The 12,663-nt window shown below is 35.5% G+C and overlaps 1 protein-coding gene across 1 annotated transcript; it reads right to left on the bottom strand.

Annotated features, from left to right (window-relative positions):
• Nucleotides 1-5,108: 5,108 nt before the first annotated feature.
• LOC111399929 (serine carboxypeptidase II-2-like) lies at nt 5,109-10,237 on the bottom strand. Its single transcript, XM_023027414.1, has 9 exons — nt 9,934-10,237; nt 8,366-8,461; nt 8,175-8,267; nt 7,902-7,987; nt 7,549-7,812; nt 6,992-7,125; nt 5,890-5,985; nt 5,494-5,599; nt 5,109-5,406 (listed from the first exon to the last, which is right to left on the bottom strand). The coding sequence occupies exons 1-9, from the start codon at nt 10,214-10,216 to the stop codon at nt 5,245-5,247; spliced, it is 1,320 nt and encodes a 439-aa protein (XP_022883182.1). The 5' UTR covers nt 10,217-10,237; the 3' UTR covers nt 5,109-5,244.
• Between the last annotated feature and the right edge of the window lie 2,426 nt (nt 10,238-12,663).

Raw genomic sequence — 12,663 nt, 5'->3', positions numbered from 1 at the left:
GTCCTCATCCGCCTCAAGTAACCAATAAAACAGTGCTCGCCCAGATTCCTCGTTGACAGTAACATAGCCAGCATAATGTTCAAAGCTCACGTTAAAATTCTGCCCTGGCAGCTTTGAAACTCTATCCAGCTGTTGCTGGGCATATGGATCTAAAGAAAAACTCAACTGGATCTTGACGATGAAAAGGAAGAGGAAAATATTCATTTTTCGAGACGTGTACTTGTAATGGCCGTCCAAGAGTGGGTGAAAAGGAGATTATATATAGATATAATCATTTTAATAATGTGCTGATACTTTTGGAATCACACAGGATTAATTGTGTTTGTTTAATAATGTTCTTGTCCGATTTGTTGTCAAACAATCTTTGCGCTTCAAGGGCTTTGGTCCATAATTGAAGAATTATTTTATTTGGTTCCACACATTATTTTATTGAGACAAATAAAACTTGGCAAGTCTTCCAGGAAACTCCTCTATTTTATCCTTCGTTACTATTCTAGCACAATTCAGAATTGGGAAATCATCTAGGAATTTGAGGTTGATTAAGCTTGCCATACCTTGGGGTACTTCCTCAATTCTAGTATTTGTGAGGTCCAAATGTATCAATTTTTGAGCTTTTCCAGTGATGGCACTGATTCCAGTTCTTTACAATGTAATGTTCTAAGATTATCCAAGTCTGCTATGCAATATGGCAAGTTCTGAAATTTAGTGAGACCCAAATCGAGAGTGTAGATCACGCATGTGCTCAAAGAAACAATCTGACACTTGGGCGACGTGCCAGGCGAATTTCCATTTTAATCATCAAGGAATTTTATTTAAATCTTCTGTCCATTTTTGCACCTGTTATTTCCCTCAAGTGAAGTCCAGCTTTTACCATGTATGTCTAGGTCATGTTTATTTATCGCTATTGCCATGACTCTGATGAAATCATGTCCGTATCTGTTGAAGCCCTTTCTAGTAAGAAGGCTCTCTCCAATTGATTTAGTATTGCATGACCTTGGTCAATCTCAACTCTCAAGATAAATCTTCACTCCATCAGCTCTCCGAAATGACTTTTTCAATCAATTTGTCTCTTGGACTATGATAGTCTTCAGGATACACAGCAATACAAAAACATTTTAGTTTTGTATCCCTCAGTCGATCATAATCGTACAAGAGTATTGGCAAAACTGCTGGATTCGGAGAGATTATAATGAATGAGATTAATGGCACAATATAAAGTAATAAAGATCACAGCAAAAAACAAGATTCAAAGTAAATAAGAACAAAAAGAGTTAATCGTAGAGGAACGATGTATATTAATTGACAATATGGAGAAAAATTACAGACACGTCAATAATGCTTAAAGAAAATTGAGAGGGAAATCTTGTATTTATAAGCCACGTTTCAAATCCTAGAAGAGTCCAAAAAGATAAAAAAAATCTGTTAAAATTAGGTTACAATTGCGCATAAAACTTCGATTTAGAGAGAATTTCCTTTCCTTATTCAATTTGGATACAATCTTTCTTTCTAAATAAAAATCAAATACGCAATCTCAATAGACTTCTAACCATATTTGAGTCATAAAACCTAACAATCTCCACCTTGACTCAAATTTCGGTGCAACAAGCTGAGCTCCACAAAATTTCTCCACCTGAGAAATAAACTCGTTTGCATCGAAGTGAAATGACCAATCTCCTCAACACAGTAACCAAAACTCTCCATATAAACCATCGTCATCTACAAGGCGTCCACAAGCTACACCTGAACCCTATTTTCGGGATCCCAAAATTCCACCAAGGAATTAATGTTTACCAAACATGGGTCAAAGCACACCCTGTAGCAAAAATCATACAAAATGCCAAAATAAAAGACCCGTTGCTAGAACTGTCGCCTTCGACGTCCCCAAAAGCATTAGAGACATCACTAACACCACAGTACCTACGCTCAATGGATTCAATCCTAGCAAAGATGGCAAAATCACCAATGCTCCCTCGAGCAATGTTCCAAACTGACCCAGAGCCCATCACAAGAAGTACTATACCAAACTAAATATCCACCACGGTACTGAACTTGTCCAGATGTCTCTTAATTCGTTCTACGCTCCCCTGCAAGATGTACAACTAAAACATTCTCCGTCGTTCTAGTAAAACCCGGATATCCTTTCGGACCTTCAAGACTCAATTTCCATCAGAGAATTTATACTCTTTTGTATCCAGAGTACTAAGTAAGGTGAGATTCCTTTTCAAGTCTAGAACATGTCGAACATGATCAATTGTTCATATTATCTCATCCCGTAGCCTGAATCTGACTTGACCAATCCCAGCAATACGGCAAAACTGGTTGTTTTCCATTACAACTCCACCTTGTTGAACAGTCTCATATGTCTGAAAGAAATTTTGATTGAAACACATATGATGCGAACATGCCGAATCGAGAATCCACTCCTCGTAGGCCTAGATTCCATGTCAGATACCATGCTCAACATCACATCTCCGACGTCTGAAAAATCTTCAACTACATTTGTTTCGTCTAAAGTCAAAGATTGCGCTCCACGATTTGCAACTAAATCACATTTAGACTGCAACTTATCGCAATTCTTCTAAATATGTCTCTTACGTTTGCAGTAGAAGAAAAACAAATTGCTGTTATTCTTCGATCTGCCCCTCCGTCGATCACCATGAGATATAAGAACTTCCCCATCCCTCGATGTAGCTCCAACCAAATGCTTTAATTCTCCTTTGAGTGCAAAGCATCATAAACATCGTCTATAATCAAAGTATCCTGACTATACAAAATGGTATCCTGTAATGACATATAAGTGCCAGGTAGCGAACACAACAGGATCAAGGTCAGATCCTCTTTATTGTACTTAACCTCCAACGTATCCAAATCTGCAACTATTTTCTTGAACACTGTAATATGGTCCTCCAGTGACCCTCCTTCTGCCATGCGATAGAAATACATTTTTTGTTTTAGAGCTGGTTTACTCGTAAGACTTCTAGTCATGCATAACTGCTTCAATTTCAATCACAAAGCAGCCGTTGTTTTCTCCTTCAAGACATACTACAAAATATTGTTGGATAAATGAAAATGGATTTACGATAAAGCCTTCCGATCCCTCCGTTGTTTTTCTTCCGTTATCCAATCAGCTGCCATCTTCTCAAAATCCAGCAGTACATTGTCCAAATTCAACTACGCCAGAATAGCCTTTACCTTTACTTACCAAAAGAAAACATTGTATTGCAATCCAGTAGCAAAATGTCATACTTCATGGTAGTCATCTCTGAAAAAACGTCAACCAATCCACAGAAGAAGAAACAAGCTATAATACCACTTGTTGGACTTGGAGGGATTGTAATGAATGAAATTAATGATACAATATGAAGTAATAAAGATCTAGTAAGAAACAGATTAAAAGAAAAGAAGAACAAAGAGAGTTAATCGCAGAGAAACGATGTATATTAACTGAAAATATTGAGAGAAATTACAGACACAGCAATAATACTTAAACAAAACTAACAAAGGAGCATTGTGTTTATAGGCCACGTTTCAAACCCTAGAAGAGTCCTAAAGGTAAAAGGATCTGTTAAAATTAGCTTACAATTGAGCATAGAATTTCGACCGAGAGAAGATTTCCTTTTCTTATTCAATTTGGATACAATATTCCTTTCCAAATATAAATCAAATACGTAATTTCACAAGACTCCTAACCATATTCGAGTCACAAAAACCTCATCTTCTTGTCAATATGACAAGTGACGGTGGCAAGCCTTCACATCTCTTACCATTTTCTTGTAAATCCCTTCTACTTCAGGATGAAGTTCAGTTTTGACAAGTTTCTTCAAGAATAATTTCCAAGCTTCTTGCTCAGAAAGTATTTGCACTTTTATAATCGTGCGACAGCCCATCCAAAGACAAACTTGTTTTTGATCAATTTCTTGTCAACTTGCATCCATTCATTTCTAGAGAAATGCCAATCTTCTCTACGTAAATTTGCTTCCAAACATCGTCCAGTATAAGTACAAATCTCTCCCTTAATGTCTCGAAGATTTTAGTTCCCCTTTCCTCTTGTCATTCTCACATGAGAAATCTAGTTACAAGGCATGGACAATGTCAATCTGCAATTTGTAAATGCTAAACCCTTGAGAGATTGTGACCCAATTAACATGACCAAAGAATGCAGAAAATCACTTCGTTCAAGAAGTCCGTGACTTGGTCATTATTTCAACCTGTTTAGTCAACTTTTTCATGTATAAAAATTAGAATCTTTTGCATTGTACTTACTTTTTTCAGGGTATCAAATTCTGTTACTTTGTTTTCAACATTACTAACACATTCTTCAACCTCTCTCTTGCATTATTTTTCCCCTGGAAGATATGTTGCATTTTGTAATTCTGCACGCACATTAGCTTGACTTTTAGCAATTCGATTTTTCTTGTAAGAGTTTGTACATTCCCTCCAAGTCTCTATATTGATCGATGTGAATTCCTACAACCATGCGTGGCACAAAAATTAAAGGGCATTATTTATGGGGCTTTTAAAAAATTATATGAAAAATTAAATAGAACAAACGATCACTAAAAAATCTATCGCTGAATGTCAACAATATTATTAATAATAATAAAAATTATATAGATCAAATAGGCAATGTAAAACATTCCATCGGTGATTGTTGACAGTATCATTATTGATTTTTATGATCAGCAATTACTAACGTACCCTATATGATGACCAAAGATAATATCATCTTCGATAGAAAAGTAGTTTTTATTAACAAAACTCTAGCATTTGTATCATCAATTATTATCAACATGCATCTGTCAGCTATTATCGATGACAAAGTTATCATCAAAGTTACTGATAATGTTATCGACAGCCATCGACGATGCTATGATCGCTTACTGCCAATATAGAAGTTTAGCACTTCTCTAGAAAGCAAGTTTCTACTTATTTGGACCAATGGAAATGCTTTTATTACATTTTGAAAAATTGAATTAACATAAAAAATGGTTGTTGGGTAGCAGATTTCTCAATCCATTTTAATACTTTAATCAGCCTTGTCATTTAGTCATTTAGGAGATTATGCTTTCCCTCTTAATTTTACAAGTTAAATACTTATTGTCACAAGATAAGTCAAAGTAAGAACGAAACTCTTGTTCACAGCAAATTCCAAAGTACAAAATGTCAGGCCCATTGTCCAGTTAATTGTTTCCCAGAATTAAGGTTACATCGCCAATTCTTGTAATTGTCAGCTCGGGCGATAAATTATAAATCACTGACTTGTTCCAGTTTTGGCATAGAGTTTCCTGATAAGTAAGACTTGATAAGTGTCAAGGCTTGCTTCGGTTTATGCAGGGGAACTTCATGGCCTGCCCCTCTCACTGTCACAAAAGTTAGCCCATTGTACTCCTGTGTCCATCCCCCTACCTGTTTAACGCGTTACAGTTTCTATCATTTTTGATAAAGCAATGACGTTAAATTGAATAAGATTGATGAAGGAAGCAGAAAAATAACCTGGCCATCGTCATACCAAGCACGCCAAGGACTAGTCGTTGGAAGATTCAGAGCATCTATACTATAACGAGTGGATGTAACTGGAATTACAGCATCAGTATCCCCACTGTCAAAAATTGCCACAAACACGGATAACTTTTCTATGTTCTATTAAACAGGAAAGGAGCAATTTGTTGACAAATTCGATCATAACTTTTTAATTGTAAGGTATCGATACATGGTTGGAAGATAACTCTAGCAACAAGTGAATGAGAATGAGGGGCACGTGTAAGAACCTCTAGGCATGAGAGAAACAAAGAAAAGCAGAAATCCTCTTAACATGTAGGCATAAACTTTAGTACCTTTAGTACAGACTAATAAACAAAGAAAAGATTGAGATGGGGAACAGATGGAAACCTGAAGATCCAAATACGAAGTCCCAAAGGTATAAGCTCACGGTAGATATCCAGCACTGACATAGGAGTATCCTTCCAATTTTCATTCACCTCTTCACTGCAAACATATGACTGTGAATATTGCTCTCTCTATAAAATATATCAATCAAGAAAATGCAATAACCATGTATTGAATATCGCATGCCTAGAAAATCACTAGAAGTTATATAATGAAAAAATTTTATTTATCTCTGCGCAACTATTCCAACTGAATCAAAAATACTATATGTTCACATAGACTTCTAGGTTATGTTCAAGAAGTACAGAACAACGGCCAAAGATATCTAGTTTGTGTCTTTTTCAAAAGTTAATAATGCTTGCTTATTAATTAGAAGGTTAAAAGCCAAAATTACTGATACTGTATAGCATGTTTAACCCTCCGAATTACATCAATAGTTTGTAATGCATTTAAAATGTAATCTCCACAATATAAAACGTTGAAAAGAAAAAGATAAGGAATAAAGAAAATCAAAAGGACAAGTAAGAATTTCAGTTGATAGTCCTTGCAAGCTATTAAGCGTGCAGACTAGCAGTCTATAGTATCTTCAGCATTTATATAGGACGAGATTGAAGCAACAGTATCATTAGCATCTTTCCATGTATTTGAGGGGCAAGATATCTCAATAATGAGTTGGTCTAATCATGATTGAAGACGGACAAAATTTACAGCATTAATATATTCTGGAGCTGAGAATTTTGCCTCAGAAATAATACTGGTCCAATTTAAATGCATTCTTATTAACTAATGTTAAAAGTAATTGCTCATGTCAACATACAGCAGAATTTTCCCTCGAATATATATCATCCAAAAAGCTTATTTATTAGACATCATCCAGTATCTCGAAAAGTTAAGAATGTGTTAAGGAAATAAAGTTGAAACTCAAGAACTTACAGTTGTCGCTAGCACAGGCAGTGGTAACCAGCATTTTTATAATGAATAAGTTTAATTTTGTTTATATCTAAGATCTATTTCAAATTATTTACTTTGCAAGCAAAAATGAGATCATAAAATAAAACAACTATAGTTGTAGGATGATCACCCAATCCAAACATAAATATTATACCTGCAGGTTTCCCATTTGGACGGGGAATTTTTTTTATGAACATGAAGAACATTTTGAACCTCGGGAAGATTGAAGTAGACAGTTGAGTGCTGCTCAGTGCAAGGATCGTATGCTCTTCTGATAAGACCAACCTTCTATTACAGGAAATTTCATAACATTAGTTATCCATTGAGAATATGTAGGAAAGATTACTGCAAAAGCATACTCCAAATGAAGATTCGACACTGTCCTGAGTTTTAATTCTCACTTTGTTACCCAATCTAATGGTCTGGTAGAAACATTCATGGTAAAAAGTTATAAATTGACGAGCAACAACGCTTGTAGAAAAATAATAAACTTCCCACATTGCCGGAAAATCCTCTTAACCTCGATTTAAATAGGGCACAAACAATCAAGAGGCAGAAGCAGGGTTCATTACATACCTGTTTTACCCACTGATAAATATAGTGACTTACTAACACTCCTTTTTCACGTATAAATTTGAAGAACTTAAATTTGGTCAACAGAATAAACTCGTCCAGTCATTAAAGGAGATTGTAAAAAATATAAATACTTACTTTTTTCTGTTTTAATAGGCGACTAAATCTATTAAAATTGGCTGTGCATGGGGGAGTGAAGATACTATACATATCAATATCTCCGATTTCTTCATCAGCAATATCAAGAACTTTATCGCACGGCCCTGAGGTATGTATAAACGACTGGGAGTCACAGAAAACATTCAACTGCTTGAAGGTCTCATCAGAAATCATACCAACAGACCACATAAATTGGAAGAGTCCCAAGTAATCATGAAAATCATCTGTTAGCGCATTTCCAACCTGCATTAAAGTATAAGCTACATATTTAATTTTGTCCAAATGAGCATATGATCTCCAGATCTAAAATATCAAGCAAAGAAAGCCCATACCATAAAACCCTTCAGATTGATGATGACTTCTCCATTTTTATGGTTGTGCCTCACAATGGCTTGGCTTAATTGTGGTACATAGTGCCCTGTAGATTGCATAGACAACAATTTAAAACAGACATATGGTAACAAGACCACCAAAGTTAAGTGATAGTTTCAGTTTTTAATTTTTTTTCTCTTCTCAGCAACTAGTTACAATAAGTAAACCCAGCAGTCATAAATTGCAAAAAGGTAGTTCTTCCTTGGTTATTAAGAAAGTTCACCATCACCCACCTGCATAACTTTCTCCTGTGATGTAGAAGTCCCTTCCTTTATACTGTGGAAAACGTTTAAACCACTCCAATAAAAATTCTAGATTGTCGGCAGCTGCATTCCAAGAGATTGAAATCAATCTTCTGTACATACCAAAACAAAATAAAAAATAAAAGAAAAATCAAGATGGGCTATAGAAAAGACACCATTACCCGTCCGTTTATCACCATTGTTCAGTTGATCATTGGTGATGTTTGAATATGAAAAACCAACTCCAACTGGAGAGTCAAGAAACAATACATTTGCAGCTGCAATATGAGAAAAGAATTAGGCAATTCCTATATGAAATTTTATAGAAGTGCCACTTTGAATTTAAGTATTTTAGATTGACTTCCAGCAGACTCCTAATAGAAAATTCTAGCAATTATCTAATCCATCATTTCCAGAAGCACGGGAAGTTATAAAGATCACGCGCAAAGTATTGCTAAAAAGTAAAGTGAAAAGAAGAAAACTAGAAAACAAGGAGACAAGAATGTAAAAACAACGAAGTGTTCCTATTGAGGGGTAAATGTGTGTCGGAAATATATATTTTTAACTCAAATATTGCTAATATGAGCTAGTTGAAAATTATGAGCGTATGATACTGTAATATATGTACTAAACAGTCACACAAGAGCTCATTTCTATGTTTGCAGGTAAGCACAACATTTGATTTTTATAAAAATTTAAAGTAATGGCATTGATAGTTGTAGAATCCACCTAAAGATGTGTTTTTTTTTTTTTTTTTTTTTTTTTTTGAAAATATAAATTTTTACCCTTCATCTCGTTTGAGTCAAAATTCAAATTTCAGTGCTGACTAACTGAATTATGGACAAAACTCCAGCTACCATTAAAGTAAAAAGTTTGAGATCGCTGCCGCAGAAATGAAATATTAAGGTCTATTCCGCAACAAAATAAAAGGTTTGGGACCTCCTCCGCAACAATTTGCCCTTTATAGTATCATATGTTCTATTCGTTATAGTACCAGTATTTAAGTCATCTTAATCCAATAACGAAAACTCTTATGTCAAACAGTGCTCAATCCGTCAGTTTCATCACTCGGCTTCTTTCCTCTTCTTCTTCCTTCTGTGCTATTTATATTAATGGGATTGATTGCCCCCAGGACACATCTCCAAGTAGTAAAAGGGGAGGGTGGAGAAATTCAGCTTTGCTTCGAATCCTGAAATATGGATTTGACTCTTGGGTAAGTGCAAGTGTACAAGCAGCTTTCTACCCTGTACCCTTGGAGGCATAACCTACGATTTACCTCCCTCACAATACTCCAGGGCAGGGGTGGTGGGGGACCCTTAAGGTTAGGGTTTAACCTTTTTATATTAATGGGATTGATTTCTAAATGTATATTTCAGTACTAAAACTGTACGTCAATAAAAGGACTCGAGTCAATCAACTTTAAACAAAATTTACTTAAATTATTAAATTTTGGATTTAATTTTTATTTCAATTATATCACTATATGTGATGTAGACGACAATATGATGAAGCAGACATTAAAATCAAATCGAACTTGAAAAAAACGATAGCTTACTATATTAAATGTCAAACTGTTAAAAAAAATGAAATAATTTTTCTTAAAATAAAATTGAGTGACTCAGGAAAAATCCAGCTTAAATTTCAACGACCGAATTCTCACATAATTGTTCTAAAATGAACATAATAATAAATTAACTGTTTTAAGTTCTGTCAAGTCAAATTTTCCGTTAGCAATTTTCAGATTAAGGACAAAGAGACTCACTGAAAAAATATAAAATAAAAATCCACTGACCTCCGTTGAGCCAAAGAACAAGAGGCTTAGAAGAAGGGTCCTCATCCGCCTCAAGTAACCAATAAAACAGTGCTCGCCCAGATTCCTCGTTGACAGTAACATAGCCAGCATAATGTTCAAAGCTCACGTTAAAATTCTGCCCTGGCAGCTTTGAAACTCTATCCAGCTGTTGCTGGGCATATGGATCTAAAGAAAAACTCAACTGGATCTTGACGATGAAAAGGAAGAGGAAAATATTCATTTTTCGAGACGTGTACTTGTAATGGCCGTCCAAGAGTGGGTGAAAAGGAGATTATATATAGATATAATCATTTTAATAATGTGCTGATACTTTTGGAATCACTCAGGATTAATTGTGTTTGTTTAATAATGTTCTTGTCCGATTTGTTGTCAAACAATCTTTGCGCTTCAAGGGCTTTGGTCCATAATTGAAGAATTATTTTATTTGGTTCCACACATTATTTTATTGAGACAAATAAAACTTGGCAAGTCTTCCAGGAAACTCCTCTATTTTATCCTTCGTTACTATTCTAGCACAATTCAGAATTGGGAAATCATCTAGGAATTTGAGGTTGATTAAGCTTGCCATACCTTGGGGTACTTCCTCAATTCTAGTATTTGTGAGGTCCAAATGTATCAATTTTTGAGCTTTTCCAGTGATGGCACTGATTCCAGTTCTTTACAATGTAATGTTCTAAGATTATCCAAGTCTGCTATGCAATATGGCAAGTTCTGAAATTTAGTGAGACCCAAATCGAGAGTGTAGATCACGCATGTGCTCAAAGAAACAATCTGACACTTGGGCGACGTGCCAGGCGAATTTCCTTTTTAATCATCAAGGAATTTTATTTAAATCTTCTGTCCATTTTTGCACCTGTTATTTCCCTCAAGTGAAGTCCAGCTTTTACCATGTATGTCTAGGTCATGTTTATTTATCGCTATTGCCATGACTCTGATGAAATCATGTCCGTATCTGTTGAAGCCCTTTCTAGTAAGAAGGCTCTCTCCAATTGATTTAGTATTGCATGACCTTGGTCAATCTCAACTCTCAAGATAAATCTTCACTCCATCAGCTCTCCGAAATGACTTTTTCAATCAATTTGTCTCTTGGACTATGATAGTCTTCAGGATACACAGAGCAATACAAAAACATTTTAGTTTTGTATCCCTCAGTCGATCATAATCGTACAAGAGTATTGGCAAAACTGCTGGATTCGGAGAGATTATAATGAATGAGATTAATGGCACAATATAAAGTAATAAAGATCACAGCAAAAAACAAGATTCAAAGTAAATAAGAACAAAAAGAGTTAATCGTAGAGGAACGATGTATATTAACTGACAATATGGAGAAAAATTACAGACACGTCAATAATGTTTAAACAAAATTGAGAGGGAAATCTTGTATTTATAAGCCATGTTTCAAATCCTAGAAGAGTTCAAAAAGATAAGAAAATCTGTTAAAATTAGGTTACAATTGCGCATAGAACTTCGATTTAGAGAGGATTTCCTTTTCTTATTCAACTTGGATACAATCTTTCTTTCTAACTAAAAATCAAATACGCAATCTCAAAAGACTTCTAACCATATTTGAGTCATAAAACCTAACAATATCCACCTTGACTCAAAATTCGGTGCAACAATCTGAGCTCCACAAAATTTCTCCTCCTGAGAAATAAACTCGTTTGCATCGAAGTGAAATGACCAATCTCCTCAACGCAGTAACCAAAACTCTCCATATAAACCATTGTCATCTACACGGCGTCCACAAGCTACACCTGAACCCTATTTCCGAGATCCCAAAATTCCACCAAGGAATTAATGTTTACCAACAATGGGTCAAAGCACACCCTGTAGCAAAAACCATACTAAATGCCAAAATAAAAGACCCGTTGCTAGAACTGTCGCCTTCGATGTCCCCAAAAGCATTACAGACATCACTGACACCACAGTACCTACGCTCAATGGATCCAATCCTAGCAAATTGATGGCAAAATCACCAATCCTCCCTCGAGCAATGTTCCAAACTGACCCAAAGCCCATCACAAGAAGTACTATACCAAACTAAATATCCACCACGGTACTGAACTTGTCCAGATGTCTCTTAATTCGTTCTACGCTCCCCTGCAAGATGTACAACTAAAACATTCTCCGTCGCTCTAGTAAAACCCGGATATCCTTTCGGACCTTCAAGACTCAATTTCCACTAGAGAATTTATACTCTTTTGTATCCAGAGTACTAAGTAAGGTGAGATTCCTTTTCAAGTCTAGAACATGTCGAACCTGATCAATTATTCAGATTATCTCATTCCGTAGCCTCTGACTCGACCAATCCCAGCAATACGGCAAAACTGGTTGTTTCCCATTACAACTCCACCTTGTTGAACAGTCTCATATGTCTGAAAGAAATTTTGATTGAAACACATATAATGCGAACATGCCGAATCGAGAATCCACTCTTTGTAGGCCTAGATTCCATGTCAGATACCATGCTCAACATCACATCTCCGACGTCTGAAAAATCTTCAACTACATTTGTTTCGTCTAAAGTCAAAGATTGCGCTCCATGATTTGCAACTAAATCACATTTAGACTGCAACTTATCGCAATTCTTCTAAATATGTCTCTTATGTTTGCAATAGAAGAAAAACAAATTGTTGTTATTCTTCGATTTGCCCCTTCGTCGAT

Source organism: Olea europaea, chromosome 9 (genome assembly GCF_002742605.1).
Source record: "Olea europaea var. sylvestris chromosome 9, O_europaea_v1, whole genome shotgun sequence".
In the NCBI taxonomy this organism is placed as follows: Eukaryota; Viridiplantae; Streptophyta; class Magnoliopsida; order Lamiales; family Oleaceae; genus Olea; species Olea europaea.
This window is presented reverse-complemented; position numbering and strand designations above follow the sequence as displayed.